This window comes from Rhea americana, unplaced genomic scaffold, assembly GCF_003343005.1.
Source record: "Rhea americana isolate MKP2758 unplaced genomic scaffold, rheAme1 scaffold_209, whole genome shotgun sequence".
NCBI classification, from domain to species: Eukaryota; Metazoa; Chordata; class Aves; order Rheiformes; family Rheidae; genus Rhea; species Rhea americana.
The window spans coordinates 966,756-986,334 of record NW_028186249.1 but is presented as its reverse complement, the minus strand read 5'-3'; the positions used below and the strand labels follow the sequence as shown (position 1 = coordinate 986,334).

At 42.0% G+C, this 19,579-nt stretch overlaps 1 protein-coding gene across 4 annotated transcripts in view; it reads left to right on the top strand.

Moving 5' to 3' along the window:
* IFT54 (intraflagellar transport 54) overlaps window positions 1–13,798 on the top strand; it is a 52,900-nt gene extending 39,102 nt beyond the window's left edge. For 2 of the 4 annotated variants that reach the window (XM_085304390.1, XM_085304393.1), the window contains 2 exons: window positions 8,990–9,213; window positions 11,805–13,798. In XM_085304390.1, the coding sequence (XP_085160516.1) occupies window positions 8,990–9,213; window positions 11,805–11,970 (390 nt within the window). In that variant the 3' untranslated portion in view covers window positions 11,971–13,798. Of the gene's footprint in view, window positions 1–179; window positions 709–3,181; window positions 3,480–8,989; window positions 9,214–11,804 lie in introns of those variants that run through there. The other 2 variants (XM_085304392.1, XM_085304391.1) reach the window with 2 other exon arrangements.
* Window positions 13,799–19,579: the final 5,781 nt, after the last annotated feature.

The window sequence follows — 19,579 nt, the reverse complement described above, 5'->3', positions numbered from 1 at the left end:
ATTACATGCAGAAAAACTTTTTTTTCTCGTGTGACAATGCTGTTTATGATGATGTGATGATAGCACAGTGCTTTAAATAAAGCTGCCATGACAAATTTTTGGTGCTAGAATGGTGAATACAATTCCTCTAAAATATGGACAATACCCTATCCAACAGTTGCCAGTAACCTTTTTTTCAGGCATCATGGAGTTTCAGTTGGATGAACATATGCTTGAATGTCCTTGCTGCATGTTCGTCACTGCCAGCAGCTTTCACAAACATCCTGTCATCACCATGCAGTTGTGTTGCAAGCTGTGCAAGTGGAACTTTGTCACTCTTGTGATGCTCCTGGTGTCGTGGCTCCCATTGCTGTATCCTTTGCACACAAAACCACAAAAATTCTCTCCTGTAGATACAGTGTAGATGCAGTATGAGACAGTGGATGGATAAATTAAACAGAAAGAGTATACAGAATTGTAGTAAGACACCTGATATTTCTATACCTTGGAAAGGATGCAGTGTATCAATTGTGTAGCAATAATGTGTGTKGTAGGAGGCGCAATATAGATGATCTTCAAGTACTTCGTGAAGCTTCTCAATGAATCTGACCAGGGTATGCTTCTGAGGCACAGGCTCATGAGAAAGCAATTTGTGGGCACTAGGAATATGTTTATAACAACTTCATTCTGCATGGCAAAGATGCTGCTTTTTATGGAAGAGGAGGGTGTAGGGCCAAAGTTTCAGCAATGTGAATAGAAAAGGAAAGCCGAATCACAGAGGTGTCTTACTGGAAAGGGTTGTGCACCCAGGATGCCATTTTGGCTAAGGTAATACTATCCTGGTATTTTATCCACCTGGTTGGTTACCACTAGCGTTGTTTCCTGCCATGCACGTGGCAGAGTCATAGCATTTTGCTTAGTATGCTGAATGTTTCACCGAATGCGTGAGGTTTTACGCACTGACTTCTCCTGAAAACAGTGAAGTAAGGCAGGCAGGTTCAAAGGGATTGAGAGATGTTTATCTCCTTCTGTAAGTTCCAGTTCTTCTTATAGGTACGAAATTTGAGCCAAACATTTTAACACGCCTCCCACCACATCAATACTTTTTTACTTATTTGTGTCTTTCAAGTCTTAAGCAGGTCAAACTGACTTTGGTAAATCTAATGGTAAAGAACATCATACCTCTGATTCCTTGGCCTGTTACTGAACTCAGTACCTGGCATCCTGTTCATTTGAAATGATTTAACATTTACTGTTTTCCCTGTGTTTCTCTGAAGGAGTTTCTTTTGATAATCTCTAGTGGATAGTTACGATCTACTTAAAATGCAGGCTCTGTTAAAAAAAAAAAAAAGGAAAAGAAAACACCATTTATGATCAAATAATATTTTCTACAATAAAAAAGCCCTACATGGTTGGTTTTGCACTGAATGAATCAAAATTACATGTCCAAAATGAGATTTCTGTCCTGTCCTTGCTATGGAAAGGGGTAGAGGGGAAATGGTATACCTCAATAAAACTGTGATTACTTAGGTCTGTTTTCATAATGGGACATAATACAATAGTTAATAGTTTCTACAGCCCCTTTTAACTTCTTGAGGTACGTTTTCTCTAATTTGTTTCGTATTTAAAAATGTTAATTTTTAAAAAATACTGTTGATGGAAATAAAGGAGACATTATATAAGAATAGTCAAATATTGATTCTAGAAATAAAGCCTTAAAACTGTTTAAAAAAAAAAAAAAGAAAGAAAAAGAAAAATCATATCACCTCTTAAACTTTGTAGATATCAGCCATTTCAAATGTATTTAACAGCATGGATATTGGAAATGGATGTCTTGTGAATGATGCATTTTATAGAGCTGTGCATGCTGTAATATTTATACTAATTTCTTTAGCAAGGAGAGTTAAAACACAATTAAATCCTGGTGGCTTGGGGGGGACCTTCATGATAATTTCTCCTTTATTGATTAAAAGGCAAGTTTTTGCTTCTTAATTTCTCAAATCCTTGCATCCAAGCCTGCATTGTGTTCTATTCAGATTGAGGTAATGGGAAAGGCAGACTTTTTCCCAGGAATCCAAAATAAACATTTATCTTGGTGTCTTATGAAAAACATGAAGGAAAGGAAGCATGTTGGGCCTACAGAAGTGATATAGTCTTTTATATGGGGATAATTTATTGATTCTTGGTCTTTTGTGAAAGGAGAGTTCATTGAGGTGTATGACCTAATTAAATAGACTGGAACAATTCTGATTCTAGCATTTGTTTCTTAAAACTGAATATATCCTGTTACATGTTTGTGCAAAATGAGCAAAGGTGGCATTCAGGACTCTTACCACCCACGTTGCTTGTTGTAACAAACCATCTGCTATAATTCTTTGTGATTTAAAAAAATGTCTCATGCAAATTTTAACCCATAACTAACTATGAAATTGAGAACAGCAATATGACTTTTTTTTTTTTTTTCTTTTCTTAATGGCTTATAATCAGTAATAGCTGGCAAAGTTTGACTACTTTTTCTTGGTGATTATTCTCTGCTCTAAGCTTAGCTTTCTGTAGACTGCAGGAAATGCAAATGGCATCTTGGAGTAGAAGTGTTAGGAAGATGAAAGAAAGGATTGTGATTATTTCCTCTAACTCAGGTGAGGAGGAAGAACAGTGTTCCTCTAAGCTATCGCATCTACTTTTACTGGGAGATTTTTCTTGAAAGCTTGAAAACTAAGTGCTTTTCTATTAAAGAAAGCTGTATTAAAAATCTTTTGCATGTTCTTACACTGCTTAGGTATTATGTGGAATGTGTTTCAAAGACTTTTTTAACAAGCCTGTTGATGTACTTGTTTAACTAATATTTAAAAGTTTACAGTAGTTTTATATTTCAGTACTTGAAATTACTTTAGATGCAATAATATCCTGTCTTTTTTATGTCAGCTTTGAAGAATTATATACTAGAGAGTATACTGGAGTTGCAGGAACACCTAAATTTTTCTTGCATATTTACTAATACGCTTTAGATGCGCCTTCCGGATTTATAGGAAATATTTCAGTGTTTTGTTTCCATTTGAGCTTTCTGAGCAGATGTGTATTTTAGTGTTGGATATTTCAAGTTGTTAACTGGATCTATAGTTTAAAAATACCTGTTGCCCTTTGCTTGTTTACTGAAATGTGGAATTCTTGTTTGTCTTTTATTTTCAAAATGCATTTGCAGGTGTTGATCAGTGTGGCTGCTTGGACTGCCTAGGTATCAGGGAGGTCATTTCAACATTCCAAGAGTGTAAACCTGTGAACTAAGCATTTGTTAAATAAATGTGAATTACTCGTCATGTTTTCATACACACAACTACGCCCTCAGATAACTGACTAGCTGGATTTTTTTGCTTCGTAGATGGTTGTGTTTGCAATAAATTCCATACCTCTTAGCTGTGTCTTCTTGTAATGAGTGAGGTGAGGAAAGTGGTAAGGAGATGGTGCATTTAAGAGGAGAGGAAAAACAAGGCAGTGAGATTTTTTTTCTGGGAAGCTGTCAAATATACTATAAACCTGCCTTGCTGCTGAACTGAAGATAATTTTCTTTACAGATGACCTCTCAGGTATATGTGGCAAATAATAGTATCATGGATTAAGACTTCATTAAGGCCTTGATGGAGCATAACATAGCAAGAACTTTACTAGGAAAGCATAATTAGACTAGAGAAATTAAGTAAAAGACTTGGATCACTGGAACAGTGCAGTTCTCTTACTGTGTCTTTACTAGGTAGAACAAGGCAGGCAGCAGGGCAAAAAAATTCCTAGAGGGAAAATCTCATCAGCCCAAGGAGATGTATACTGAGCCCCAGTCAATGCCTGGTGTGGAGAATTTGGCTCTGCTCTGCAAACTGTGCCTTTGGGAACACCCATGCCAAAGAGCTCTTCTCTAGCAGRCTTGCAAGACTAAGAGAGAAAGGGTGCTGATGAAGTTGTTGGGAACGCTGTTGATTATGTTGCGCACCGGTTGGCCAGATAAACGATCTGGGAGAGAACACGTTCTCAAGCCTCCATAGCTTGTGTTGCGAAGTAGGGCACTTCCCGGCCCTCAAAAGAGGCGATGAGGCAAAAAACAGTGCTTTCATCTTTGCGTTGCAAAGGAGAGCAAACACATGGATGGCTTCAGAAAGCATCTGAACGCCGTGCTTTATGTGGTGTAGTATAATGAGACACCTGGTTCTGGGAGAGAGGTATGGGTCAAGGGAGAAGGAATTAAGATGAGTGTTATTTTTAACAGTTTAGCCAGCACTTATGAATTGACTTAAGAAGCAAGGTCATGAGTTCGGCAGTGTTCATCACTTCAACCCAGTTCCTAATTAAACAAATTTAAACTTACAAAATCACAGTAAACTCAGAAAAGTCCCACGGTTTTCATGTGCAGTGTATGCGTGTGTGTGTGTGGTAAAATGCAAGTGTCAGGAGTAAGTAAATCAGCCTTCAAATCTTTAGAAGTATTTTTCTAAAAATCTATATCGAAGTTCATCAGTAAGCTGAGGGCTGCTGAAATGTGTTTGGCGGTAGTCCCTGCTGCCTCCAAAGCCAGCTGAACAAACAGCCCACAGCTTGCACAGGAAGACAGGCCAATTGAGTAGGAGGGCAGCAGGGGACAGTGTGGTCGAATTTTTTTGTGTCCCAGCATGAGAGAAGCACACTGCCACCTCTCTGTTATGTAGCTGGTAGGAACTGTGTTTAGTAATTGCTTGATCCTTGTGGCTCAGGTGGTAAAGAAGGACCTTTCTAGTTGTCTGGCACACATTATATAACTGAAAAGACTTTAAATAAACTGTACTGAAGGGCTTGTGCATCTCAAAAGAAGCTCCACTTGAGGATTAGATCTATCTTGGAAGGAGAGAAAAGAAGAAAGGAAGAAAAGAAGGGAGGAAGGAAGGAAAGATGGAAAGAAGGAAAGAAAGCAGCAGACTATTGTTAAGAGTGATTGCTATTTACTTGGAAGGCTTTGCTGCAAAAAGATTATTACAGAATGTTAGTGATATGGCATCATTTTGCTCTTGGTGATTTAGCCATTTGAGCAAATACTTTTGTTGTACTTAACATGAAGTGAGCTAAGAGTCTTCAAGCGACTGACCGCAGAGATGCATACTGGCTGCACATGGGGGTAGTGTGCACAAGACCAAGTTAATTTGTATAGTGCAGTTTATTGAGGCCACATCTGCAGTCTGCATGATTTTACAACCACTGTCACCAGAACTAGAAGGAATGGAATAACCACTGTCTAATTTTGTTATGCAGCTTTAAGTGCTATTATTAGAACCAGCATTAGAAGATGAAAGTCCATATATAGACAGTGGAGAGATGAAGGGAACAATTCAGACTACTTAAGTGATACAGCGAAAGGAGGCTGTGCCCTTGAGCATCCAACATTGCTCCAAAGCGGTAGAACACTGCTGGAAGCTGGTCCAATGAATGCTTATGGAGTCTAACATGGTAGCCAAACATAATGAGCTGTGATACCTCTGCATCGCCAAAAACAGTGCCTTCCAGAAATCATAATCCTCTTCCTCTACAGCTTAGCATGACCTTTTTTAGGGTTGTTATGCAATGCGAATTGCAGCACTATGAACTTAAATGCCAAATTCACTGAGCGTGGAAGTTTATGTACAGAGCTCTAGACCCAGTGGTATTCTGGTCTTGTCCCATTGCGTGTCTGACCCAAATGCACGAGGGGAGGATGGGTGGGTGTGTGTATTTGATGTGCACAATGAACAGGCTGACAGACAGTAGCAGTTCACAGAGGTGCTAGAGCAGGGAGGCAGGTGAATTGGCCAAGTGTGCAGCTGCACCAGGTCAGCCCAAGACAGAGAGCATCCACCTCAGCTAGGTGTTTTTCTGGCCACATATCTTGGCTCTGATTCTGTAGCTGGTCCTCCTGCTTAGAGCAGTTCTGGCTTGTTTCTGTGGCTCAAGCCACATGGTGGGAACAGGGAATGTGGGACTTAATTCTTCTTACTTTGGTTGTTTCTGTGTTGAAGAGTGGTGGATGGGGGACGTGAGCCTAATCTTACCTACTCTACTTTACCTAGTGCAGCCATCTGTACTTTCCTTCTGCTTTGCAGCTGTGTTTTCCTTAAACCCCTTAATTTCTTTGGTCTTTTTATGTGACCTAACCTTGGGGCAGGTCTTTCTCTGTGCCATCAGCCAGTTTGGATAATTTCAGAAATGATTACATTTGACATTAGAGACTGACATACGGTGTTTTATTGAAGGCTTACTTTGTACTTGCTCTGTAACTGTTGTCCTGAAGTGCCATGTGGCACATGAAGAGCTCAGCCATGAATAAGGATTGTGCAGAGATGGGTTTGCTTCAGAGCAGCAGCTTGATAGCAAAAGTATTATTGGCTTTTGCATGTGTGTTGAGAGTTTCTGTTTAATGGTGCCATATTAGCCCACAAAAATTTGCCTTTCAAGGTACAGAAATGCATTGAAGTAAATTGAATGAGGAAGAGATCGCAGAGACATTGTGGGATAGCTCACATGACTGGAATGCTGTCATGGATGGCTCTGTGCTTTTTAGGAAAGACAGGCCAGGAAGGTGAGGTGGTGGAATAGCTCTTTATGTGAGAGAGCAACTGGAATGCATCAAGCTCTGCCTAGGGGTGGAGGAGGAGGAGGCAGTCGAGAGCTCATGGGTAAAGATCAAAGGGCAGGCTAACATAGGGACACTGTTGTGGGTGTCTACTACAGGCCACCTGACCAGGAAGAGAAAGTTGATGAGGCCTTCTATAGACAGCTGGAAGTAGTCTCAAGATCACAGATTCTCCTGGGGGACTTTAACCACCCTGACATTGGCTGGAGGGACTACACAGCAAGGCACAAGCAGTCCGGGAGGCTCCTGCAATGCATTGATGATAACTTCTTGTCACAAATGGTGAAGGAGGCTATGAGGAAGGGTGTCCTGCTGGATCTTGTCATTACCAACAGAGAGGGACTGGTTAGAGATGTGAAGATTGGGGGCAGCCTTGGCTGCAGTGACTGTGAGATGGTGGAGTTCAGGATCCTGCAGGAAGGAAGTAAGACAATGAGTAGGATTGCAACCCTGGACTTCAGGAGAGCAGACTTTGGGCTCTTCAGAGACCTACTTGGAGGAATCTCATGGGTTAAGGCCCTAGAAAGAAGGGGGGTCTAGGTGTTTGCTTCAGTCTTCACTGCTGAGGGCAGCCCTCAGGAATCGCATAGTCTGGATGTAAGGGAGAAAGTCTGGAGAAGGGAAGACTCCTTTGGTTGAGGAGGATAGGATTAGAGATCTTCTGGGCAAGCTTGACATCCACAACTCCATGGGCCCGGGTGGGATGCACCCACGGGCAGTGAGGCAGCTGGCAGATGTTGCCAGGCCGTTGTCCATCATCTTTGACAGCTCCTGGAGAACTGGAGAGGTGCCTGAGGACTGTAAAAAAGCCAATGTCACTGCAGTCTTCCAAAAGGGCCAGGAGGAGGACCCAGGCAACTCTAGGCCGGTCAGCCTCACCTCCCTCCCTGGAAAGGTGATGGAACAGCTCCTTCTGGATGTCGTCTCCAGACATATGGAGGAAAAGAAGTTGATCAGRAGTAGCCAGCATGGATTCACCAAGGGGAAATCCTGCTTAACCAATCTGATAGCCTTCTCTGATGGCATGATTGGCTGGGTAGATGAGGGGAGAGCAGTGGACGTTGTGTACTTTGACATCAGCAAGGCTTTTGACACCGTCTCCCATAACTTCCCCCTAAAAAAGCTCAGGAAGTGTGGGTTAGACGAGTGGACAGCGAGGTGGATTGAGAACTGTCTGAAAGGCAGAGCTCAGAGGGTCGCCATCAGTGGTGTGGAGTTCAGTTGGAGGCCTGTGGCTAGTGGTGTCCCCCAGGGCTCAGTACTGGGTCCCATCCTGTTCAACTTCTTYATCAGTGACCTGGATGAAGGGASAGAGTGCCCCTTGGCAAATTTGCTGATGATCCCAAGCTGGGAGGAGTGGCTGGTACACCAGAGGGCTGTGCTGCCATTCAGAGAGACCTGGACAGGCTGGAGACTTGGGTGGAGAGGAACCTCCTGAGGTTCAACAAGGGCAAGTGGAGGGTCCTGCACGTAGGGAAAAATAACCCTAGGCAGCAGTACAAGCTGGGGGCTGACCTTGTGGAGAGCAGCTCTGCAGAGAAAGACCTGGGAGTGTTGGTGGATGACAAGTTGACCATGAAGCAGCAATGTGCCCTTGGGGCCAAGCAGGCCAATGGAATCCTGGGGTGCCTTAGGAAGTGTTGCCAGCAGGTGGAGGGAGGTGATCCTGCCCCTCTAGTCAGCCCTGCTGAGGCCTCATCTGGAGTCCCGTGTCCAGTTCTGGGCGGCCCAGTACAAGAGAGACATGGAGCTCCTGGAGAGAGCCCAGCGTAGGGCTGCAAAGAGGTCTGGAGCATGTGTCCTATGAGGAACGGCTGTGAGAGCTGGGCCTGTTTAGCCTGGGGAAGAGAAGACTGAGGGGGGATCTTATCACTGTGGATAAGTACCTGAAGGGAGGGTGTCAAGGGGATGGGGCCGAACTCTTTTCAGTTGTCCCATGTGACAGGACAAGAGGCAATGGGCAGAAATGGAAGCACAGGAAGTTCGGCCTGAACGTGAGGAGGAATCTCTTCCCTGTGAGAGTGACAGAGCACTGGCACAGGTTGCCCAGAGAGGTTGTGGAGTCTCCTTCTCTGGAGATAGCCTGCCTGGATGCGACCCTGTCTAACATGCTGTAGGTGACCCTGCTTGAGCAGGGAGTTTGGACTAGATGATCTCCAGAGGGCCCTGCCAACCTTACTGATTCTATGATTCTTCCTACCAGCCATTGCTTTGGGAAAAATCATGCTCAAAACTTACGGGATCAGATATTAATTATACTTTCATGCACTCCTGATCTGAAAAGCAGTTTAATACTGCTATTGCTATTCCACAGTTACATGCTAAGCAGACACTAGCAGATACTTTTCCTAATTTTGGTGCTTTCCTTTTATTCATCCTTTATATTAGGAGAAGCCTTTTGTGTCAGAAGCAGCTAGGAAGAAAGAGAGAGACTTAGTAGCCAAAGAAATCGAGAAGTTGCAGGTCTCTATTCAGACACTGTGTCGGAGTTCCCTTCCACTTGGGAAGATCATGGATTACATTCAGGAGGACATGGATGCCATGAAGAATGAATTGCAAATGTGGCGGCACGAGAACAGACAGCTTACAGAAGCTCTGCAGAAAGAGCAAAGGTGAGTGTGTTCAGGCAAAGTTTGATTTTTCTCTTGRGACAGATTCTTATTTTGGTGTGAAGGGAGAGTTTTACTCATCTTGAAAAGTGAATTTGTCATCTGTCTTGTTTGCTTTCTGGGAATTCTTTTGTTGTCTTTTTTTTTGGAATTCCTTTTAAAGGAATTGTCAACTCAATTTCGCATAATATAAGTGACAGCAGAGATGCAAATGTTTATGTGAGATGAGAGGACTTGTTTTTTTTTTTTTTTTTTTTCAATAAATGTATAAGGAGTAAAGAGAGGGAACACTTAAGAAGAAAAGCTAGGTTTGGAACAGGGACTAGCAGTGGATTCCTAAATCACAACCTGTTCTCTTGCAACCACAGAGATTATGTGCCGTAGAATTCTATTTGTTCCGTAATGATATTAATAGCACATATTGTTGTCAGCTTATGATTTAAAAAATGATATCAGAAAGCCAGGAGAGTGAAGATGACAAATATAAGAAAGAGGAGAATAAATATAGGAAGCCTTGCTTGCCTCACCAGCTTGTCTTTTTATTCTCCTTGGAAATGGAAATTCCCTCCAATTTTTTGTCCTCAGATCTTAAATAAGAGCTAGATGTCTATCTTCTTGTATTAATAATCAATGTGGATAGTTTTACTGCTGTTTGAAATGGCATGCATGATTTATACAGACAAAAGTAGGCCACTGAGTGGAATTCTTAGCTAAGTCCTGTCTTGTGCTTCCCCCAGTTATGTGCATACTCAGTGGGTCTACTTTGGCCTTGCCAAACCCTTGTCATTTACCCTTCAACTGGTTTCTCTGGACAAGACTGTGTCCTTGATATTGATGCAGAAGGAGAGAGGTATTGTGAGGAAGGAACTAGCCAGCTGATTTTGTCTGGGGATTTATGTGAAACCAAACTTTGGCCAGCTGTTTCATGAGAGACTGTAGACAGACTAACATCTCTTCATTCGAGCCATTCGGTTCCCTTTAATAAGCTAAGACTGCAGCAATATATCCCAGCATTTCACAAAATTTAGTATGAAATCCTAATCAGATCACTGTAATGCTATGGCATGTTAGATCCCTCAGGAAAGAATTACACAGTATCAAACATGAAGAAGACGATGTTTCCCATATGTAGTGAAAATTGGACGCAGGTCTTTGTTTTCTTTACTGCTGTAGAAGACAATTGAAGGATCCCATTAGGAAAATGTTAGTGCAATTTCCAGTGGTACTTTTTGTGATTTATTCTAATGTGATAGAAAGGAAGGGAAAACTAAATGGTTTTAAGATGTAGACCATAGTTAATGAGTTCTCAAAGTGACAGAGTAATTCAGAATGACAGTATGGGTAGTTCAGTCTATCACTTCCCTGACTGTTAGGTGTTGCTGTAGATTAGCAAAGCGCTAGGGAAGGAGGCACATTTTTTTGAAAGCCAAACAGCCCTGTTCGTTTAAAATGCATCAGTGCACTTGTGGTTTATTAGCATAGGATTCCCTTTTATTAAATTTTGTATTAGCATGGCATTGCCTGCTCTCGTTAGCAGCTAATGATGTGTTGATTTGCATATACCCCTGCCCTTTCTCAGATTTCTGCCTGTAGTAGCTTTGTGTTGCTAGCCTTAGTGTCTTGTAGGAAATAGCTGGTCTTGGGCACTTTTCTTTCCCAAGTTATAAGGTGCATTGCTGCCTGTTATCTTTTCCAAGTTCCTTTTGAGTGCTTTTCTTCTTCTTCACTTTCTCTTTCTTTTTCTCTGCCATTTTGTAGTCGGTTACAGTGTGCTTTTCCAGAGAAGTAAAACAGTGAAAGTAGTCAAGACAGGTGGTCAGGTGTTAGCCTTAGGGTCAGCATAAATAAGCAGAAGTGACTCCAGGACTCATTTATCTTCTGCTTGGCAACAGCTTTGCTGGTGTTTTCTGTTCCAGAGTCAGTTGAAAGAGCTGGCATCTTGGGAAAAGCAGTGTTAAGACCCTGGTTTGAAGAAATGCCTGAATGGGAGCCTGGATCAGTTCTGCTTACGGTTGAACTTTCTGAAGCTCACTTGCTCTCCTACCTTCTTTTCCTTATGTCTACACTCCCTTTACTCTATATTTCTTCATCTCTGCAATGTGCTTCTCTCTTTAAAATTCTTGTGGTGAGGCCTATAGGGAGGGCTGTTTCCATGTGTGTTACGGTAGGACACCAGGGGCCCCAGGAGAAGGTGGGTATCCTGTTGTGCTATATCCTACGCAGTCTAACACCAGCTAGTCCGTGTGCCAGGAGATTGCAGCTCTTGGCTGGGTAGAATAAAAGTACTTGACAGATACCCAGTGCAGGATGAAATAACTGCAAAGCAAAGAGATTTTACTGGAAAAGCAAGGTTAGCCAAGAACTTACTGTTTACTGTTGAATTGTGGGTGATTTCTCCTGAACAATATTCTTCTCTGTCCATGTTGTTGGCTTTGCCTTTGTGCTTATTCTCAACTTTCTCTCTTTCAGGAAGGGTGGGCACAGCTTAAATTCTTTTCAAGCTTCCAAGTATTGAATATACTTTCTTCAAGGCATAAGTAACCTAAAGCAGCATAATGTTTCCAGTAACATTATGCTCTTTGTGTCTCTTTCAGTATCACAGACAGTGCTGTAGAGCCCTTAAAAGCTGAACTGGCTGAACTGGAACAGTTGATTAAAGACCAACAAGACAAGATCTGTGCTGTAAAAGCTAATATTTTAAAGAATGAAGAAAAAATTCAGAAGATGATTTTTAGCATAAACCTGTCTTCAAAAAGGTGAAGAAGAGAACAAAAAAGCATTGAGACTGACTGACATTCCTAGCAAATAAAAACAAAATAGCAGAGAAAAATTAAGATATGCCTTGCTCAAATATAAAATTATTAAGGACCAGAAGCCTAAACAGTATATGAAATCCCATTATTACTTCATTATTACTTTCATCTTTAGAGATTGATATTGCCCAAGATAAAATTATATTTATTTGAATACACAAGTTACAGAGCTATTAAAGTAAGTTATTTCTTTAGATGTGAAATGTTGTCGCTTACTTAGTAGGACTTTATGCCCCCTTTTCATGTCTGGCCTCTTCAGGGCAGTTTCTAACCCAGTCTCTGCATCCCTCATACCCATTGAGGTTGCTTTTGAACATGCTGTCAAGGAAAAGGAGTTTTAGATTTTTTTTTTTTTTTTTGGCTCCCTTAAAAACTATTTCAGATCCCTGCAGGTTAGAAAGTTCCATAATCCTGTTCATTATTTACAGGTCTTGTAAAGAAGTCTTTAAAAGAATGTCTGGAGATCAAGAAGTAAAGCCTTGTGTAGTGGGCAGTTCTTTGCATCATTACAAAGATGATGTCATGTTTACAGAGCTATCAGGAGTCTTACTAGGAACCACTGAAAATGCAGTATGACTATGTAAGGGAGGAAAAATATTTTATCTGTGCAGGTGTCTATTTTTATTACATATTTTCATYTGGAAAGGATTAATTTAATTTCTTATTTCCTCTCCAATGCATGTTCCTGTAACTTTTTGTATGTGAATAATTTCACTGATTTTTTTTTTTAAGATAACTACTGTTTCCTACTGACCTCTTGAGTGTACTGCATGTTAAAGTCCAGTCGTACTTACTCCTCTATCTACGAAGCATAGTTAGAATAGACACAACTGTATGGTTCTGCACTGAGCATAGAAGGCTTTATTCCCCTGCAAGGCTATTTTCTGAAGATTTTTATAATGTACAAATTCATCTTCTATTCCCATGTTGTTTGGATTGTGTAGGAACTGCTAGTGTCCTCTTTTATTCCTCCTTTAATTGAGAAATCTTTTTTTTCTTTGTGGCATCTGGTCCTTTTTAAATACAATTTTGRTGAGGGTTCTCAAGTATGACTTAGTGGACATAACGAGAGAGATTTGTTTGAATAAATCTCACCTTTTTGGTCTTGTCATCTTGCTGCTTTTGGAGACTTTTAAGGACTTACTAAAAACTTTAGAGTAGTTCAAAACAGTTTTTCAGTTGCCTAAGCCTAATGAAAACAGCTGCAGTCTAAATTGTCTATAAAAACTGTGTGGGTATGCACTTGTTAGCTTTAATTTATTGGTTCACTCTTTTCTGGATTCATGTATTCCTCACTACGATGAGTTTTGGTGTGGTATTTTAACACAATTGAATTTTTACGGAATATTCATTTATCAGTAACTATTACAAATACCACTTTGTTTTGCTTTTAGCATGTAATATAAGCAAAATTATTCATTTGGATGCTTTCCCTGAAAAACAATGTGAAAACTACCAAGATCTCTGATAACTTAAAGCAAAAATAGGCACACGAATTTTAGATAAAGTCTTGAATTAATTCTGTAACTATACCCTGTATGATGCTTGGCAGTTGGATATCAAAGATTAACTGCAATATGTTTCATGCCCTGGATTTCTTCACATTTGCTTAGACGTCTTGCTTCTTATGTAAATATGGCTAGGACTGTTTTTGTAGAAAAGTATAACAAGTATATTGTAATGTGAGTGTAATTGTACAGAGCATCAAATTGTATCATAAAATTATTTTTCTTTTATATAAAATCATTAAAAATGATTACCTATTTTTCTAGGAAGTGATGTGTTTGCATCATAAAATTCACATTTTAAAGTGGCTATAGAACAGTAGCGGTATCTTTTGAAGGAATAGATGGGATACTTGGGGGAAGATTTGCTTTTGAAAACATTGTTTTGAAAACGTTTTCTAACTTTTGTTAGAAAGCTTTGTGCTAGGAAACACTATGGGAATTCAGCTGACCTGTTATTGATAAGCTGTTACAAAAGAGACTAGCATGTGTCAAAAAAAATCTACCAAACGGATAATTGTGAAGTCGTTTGAGTGTTTAGTATGCTATGTACAGACATTTAAAGAATTTTGCCTGTGTGTTTGTTTAAATGAATAGTGGAGGAAGATTACTTTTTATTTTGCTTGCTGTGCAGCGATCTGGCGTCAGGCCTGAAGGTACTTCGCTCCAGGACTTGGGACTGTGACAGAAACTCAGTTCTTAAAGTGACTCATTTTCTGATGCCCAAGCACCCAGCAGTTTATTGCTTCTAGGAGGAGTTGCATCCTAGTTTCAATCACTGTAAGGGCAGGATGCTTTGCTGCATGGGATTTTAGTGGGGAAAAGGGAGAAGGTAGGTGACTTGTGAATGAATAAGATAATATTGTAAACTGTATTGTAAACTGTCCATGACATTATGCTCTTTGCTTTTGAATTACTACCTCAAACTTTTAATTTCAATATTTGGACCTAAATCATGAAGCAAAAAATCGGCATCACGTTCTGAGTAGAGTCCAGAAAAGCATGACTCCTGCTGTGACTCAACTCTGTTTTACCACCCTTTCCTGCTCACCCAGGGTTGGAGCCTGTCCACTGTGTGTTCCAGGTCTCATCACACACATGAAGCAAAAGGGCTTCGAGATATCCAGCAGAAACCCCAAAGTACAGAACTGACGGGGAAAGAATGAGTGGCCAATACGTAACTCCTGATCAGTTTGAATGCTTCTCTTGTGCAGGACTAAAATTACTTCATCAACTGTGTGGGTATAAGCAATGTGGTTTTCCACATACACTCTACCCTCAGCTTTGGAAGAAGCAGGTGAGTAGGAGCCACTGAAGCTGTCACTGCTCGGCATGCCTTGGGACTTGGCACTTGGGTATCCACACCCACTCCATCCTGGAGTGGTAAAACTCTTGACCGTTGGTGCCCACCAGTGCCAAAATCTGTACTTTTGAATTTAAAAAGATTTTGGGGGTGTGACTGGTCACTGCTGATCTGTACWATTTGGTATTTTGGCAATACTCTTCTGATGCTCTCCTGCGCTGCTCAGAGCCAACTGAGATAGTAATGCCTTTGGCACATGTAATATGGCTATGCTTTATTTGATATTGCAGCTGCAGGGGCCTAATTTGGAAACACAGAAGCTGTCATCCCCTGCATTGACAGCAAATGTGTTGCAGTGCCAACTTGACATGAGGAGAGAGACAAGACCGGAGCCACTGGAATGCCTAAGTGCCCCTACCTGCCTGCCCTTCCTACCTCTTTTAAATGCCTACATCCAAAACTACAGGTTTTATTTGGATTCTTCAAACTCCTGCTTAGCTAAAGTGTTAGTCTGTGGGCCTCTAGTTCATAGGTGCTTCAGGTGCTGCTGGTAGAAGCTACCATTTAAAAGTGCCTAGAAACTTGCTCTCAGTCCCCTAGCCGTGAACACCTTGGTGTCTCTCTCATGCCCCTTTCACATCTGCAGACAAGGTCTTCCTCCTATGTGGTTTCACTGGACCACATGTACTGGACTGACTTGGTTAGGAAAGCAGTAGGAGGAAACCTGTTTTATCCAGTAGCCCAGTGTTTTAAGTGTTCTCTTGGGATGTGAAGTGGTTTCAGCTCTGCCCTAGGTCAGTGAGGATTTAAATCACAGCTTTTCCTCTCCTTTAGCTACTCTATTTCGTGATCTTCCCTTTACCAGTCCCCCTCTTTTCATCTCCCCCCTGCTGATGGAGGTTGCGTGCTCCTCACATGGTGACAAGACTCATACATTAACTTGTCCTTACATTAGAAGTGACTGTCCCTTGAAAAGGGGCAGAAAGTGTAGTGCTCATCATTAACATGGGACTTGGAGGCAGTGATTCAATTTCCTGCTTGCCACAGGCTTTCTAGGAGATCTCGAGGATGTAGCCTGCATCTTCAGGCGCCGATTTTCTGTTAGTGAAATGGGGTCAGAGCCTTGCTCTGCCTTGCTGTGAGTCTGAATATATTCCAAATGGGGGCTACAAATGTACCATTCAGTAGATAGAAGAAAGGGAGGGAGGAATAAGCTGTCTGAGTCAGAGACATCTTTTTGTTCTCAGCTTGTGTGGCTGCTGTTAGGAAGGATCCCAGCCCCTGGCTGCCGCTTACGGTGATAGTAAGTAATAATAAATTGGCTGCGCTCCCCAGATAACTGTTTGCTTTCTGCATCATATATCTCACTTTAAAACAAGAAACAGTCAGGGCTAGGGTTTAATGTCATCTAATATCTCCTGCAGTCTTAGCTTGCTCTTTGTCTAGATTTTTTACTTTGCAGCGTGAAGGAAAGAAAATAGTGCCTGGGAGCTGAGTATTGTTTTAATTTTAAAGGCAGGCTGAGGATGCAGTACCTAAGAAAGCAAACAAACATCTGTGCCTCATGAAGGGGAAAGGAGCCTCTGTGAAAATGGATAGAGAAGAGTACGTGTTTGTGTGTCTGCCTGTGTTTTTCTTACACACGATGCTTTGCCTGTGCACTGAGTTTAAATTTTACCTTGTGGGTGGTTCATTTGCAAGGGAAACTTTCTACCGTGGTGGTTTGGGGTTTAAAACCCTTACATTGTCAGGCCCCTTTGGAGCTAATGAGAGCTGACAGTTCTGGGAGGCAGAACTTTTGTTTCACGACGTGCCTGACATTCCTCCCTCTCTTGTGCAGGTCAGGAGGTGCCTGCCAGCCCCTCTGGTTTAGGGCTGGGGAATATTTCTCCGCCAAAAAGGTACAGCTGTTGTCAGGATCATGAAACACAGTGGCTAGCCAGCGAGTGACGCAGGTTGGGCATCAGAGATAGGACCTCCCGAGATGAAAGAGACTCAGGTCCAAGCATCAGGGACAGAGGAGCTGGGAGAAGGCAAACAGCAGGATAAGCTCGTATGAGGGCTGCCCTCTGTTCTTTGCACCTTGCCTCAGATGGGCTGTCCCTTCTCAGTTGATCTAGGCACTAGATGGACTTCATCTGAGGACATCAGTGAGTTCTCCATATGTTTAGACTGTTCCCTAGAGTGGGAATGGAAGAGGCTTAGTTCTGTCTGTGTTTGACAGTGCAGGCTGAATGGTTGAGGTGTGTGAAGTGGGACTTGGCTGGAATTTAGGTGTCAGAGGGCCCAACTGTTGTCCAGAAGACCCCCTGCTCACCTCACCCCTCAATGCCAGCGGCACGTGGACCAGGTGTCCCATGTCCAGATACACTGGCCATGCAGGCTTATTCTATATTCAGCACATTACTTGGACTTCATTCACCTCATTGTCAGGTTGAGGTCAAAAACAGGGCAGATGAATTGCTCTTTAGAAATGCCAAAATTTCTCTGTATTGCCTGTAACGGTGGCATTAGGCAGAAAGCTCAGATAAGGCTGTTTACTTCAGTAGTGTCTAAAGCTAAGAGCTTACCTATCTATGAGTTACAAATCTTTCACTTCCAAATAACTACAAAATCAGGGAGACTTATCTGACAGGAGTGTTCTCACCATGAGGATAGATGCTGTGAATAGCAAGCTCAATTCTCACTCCCCCGGTATCCTTCAAATGGAGACAGATTCTCTAATACAAACACGTTAGTTATGGGCAGAATTCACTCTAATTTTATTCCTGAGATGACATTGTTCTGCCTGAAGGCAGGTTTAACACTTTGCCATGGTGGATTTTGCAAATCAGCAGTTCTTGCTAGAGTTGGCCCTTGAGTCCCTGTGTTTCAGCCTTGGAGGTGAATGCTGTGTGGTTTATCTCTTTCTGGACTGCAGCTCCAGGCTACCTGCTGACTCAGGAAGTCAGTGCTACTATGATTTACATTTCATTATCCTCACCAGCCTGGGAGCAGGGAACACCACCATCATTATTTTTGCAATGAAATCTTAAGTTCCTGATCGTGTGTGTGCGACCCAGGATATGCCATCTCCAACACAGCCATGGAGCACAGATCCCTAGATCAGGTCTATCCTGTGTATTTCTTTATTCCTTTGACCTGCTGCCTGACCTTGCTATAGTTAACCCTGATTTGGCTCAGTGATACTGGGTTACTGTGCTGTTCTTGGGTATCTGAAGATGGAAACTTCTTCTGGCACAAAGTCTTAGTTGTGCTTGCTAAGCCAGAAGGGCTGAGAGAGGACACACTGTTGCTTCCTTTTTAGCCTGCCATTGCTTTCAGCTGACTCCTCAGTGCAATTTGCTATATTGGATTTCTTCCTTTATGAAGTCAGAGTAGTTTAGAGACCTTAAGGACAGTCTCTTGCCTATTAGGTTACTTCCCTTGAGCACATCTTGGAACGTAAGGGGGAAAATGCCAATTACTTTTAAATGCTTTATAATTGCAAAGCCATAGCAATATTTCTTCGTAAGTAAAGAAAAGCCTGGCATTTGTAAGCCAGCCAGTACCTGTATGATTTAGGGGATGCAGTCTATTGAAAGCTAGTCGAAACTGGGCTCTCAAACAACTTTGCTTATTAATTAATAATTAATTAATAATTAATTATTAATTATTAAAAAGACCCAATCGTTTTCCAAAGCCCCCTTTATCCATCCACTGAGGAAGCAACCATTACCTGTGACATTGCTGCCAGGGTTGCAGAAAAAACAGGTCAAAACCATGGCCATGTAGTGCTCAGTGACCATAGGGCTGTGCTACCTCATACAATACASGGCTGCATGAGTGTTTTTGGTAATGCATGAGTAGTGAAGCATGTGTTCAGATATGCATGGAGCATGCATTTGTCTCTGCAAGGTGGGGTGCTTCCATCTCAGGCAGTTTCCCTTTTTGGACATTTATTTAAATTGTGATAATGAATGAGGAGCATCAGTTGGAAACAAATGTGAAGAGAGGGCTGACCCCTGGGCTACTGATCTGATAGGATTTTTCCCTCTGCCACCCTCAGGCACGCTGAGTGGCAAGTTTTGGGGCTGAGTCCTGTGAAAGAAATACTCCATATATCTTAAATGTTCCCCAGTCCAACCCTTTTTCTCCATGCATATATTTTTAAAGCAAATGTGTGCTCTTCAGGGGAAGAACCCAGATGTGACCTCTTCCTTTAGGATCTTTGAGATCATGGCATAGGTCAAGGCAAGGGAGCTTTCCACACTCTCTGAGCCCTCCCAACCTTGGTGCTTTCACACAGAGGTCACTTCAAGGGAAAGCTTGCACATCTTGGGCATTTGACTCAGTTGTCAATGACATCATGAGACACATCATGAGCACCATAGGACACATAGGAAGAGGGTGCCGGCCACCTCTTGGCCTGAAACTTCATCCAAAGTGCAGCACTGGGGATAAAACTGTGGGAGACACATCAAAGTACAAATGCTGCTTATGAAAGCACATCCAGTGCTCAAAGACAGGGACTGCACATACTGTGTTCTTTTAGTCACAGTCTGCCCTGCACTGGATGAGGTGCTGTAGAAATGCCAGCTTCTTTACAGCAGAAAGCAGTGCCTGAACATACATAGCAAAAGCCTTCTCCTTGAAGCCATGAGAAAACAGCCATTTCCTGCAAATGGGTGTCCTACAAGGAAAACCAATGTTCCCACACAGTGGAAAGTCTCATGACAAAGAAAAATCTGCTTCTTGCTGGATTTTCA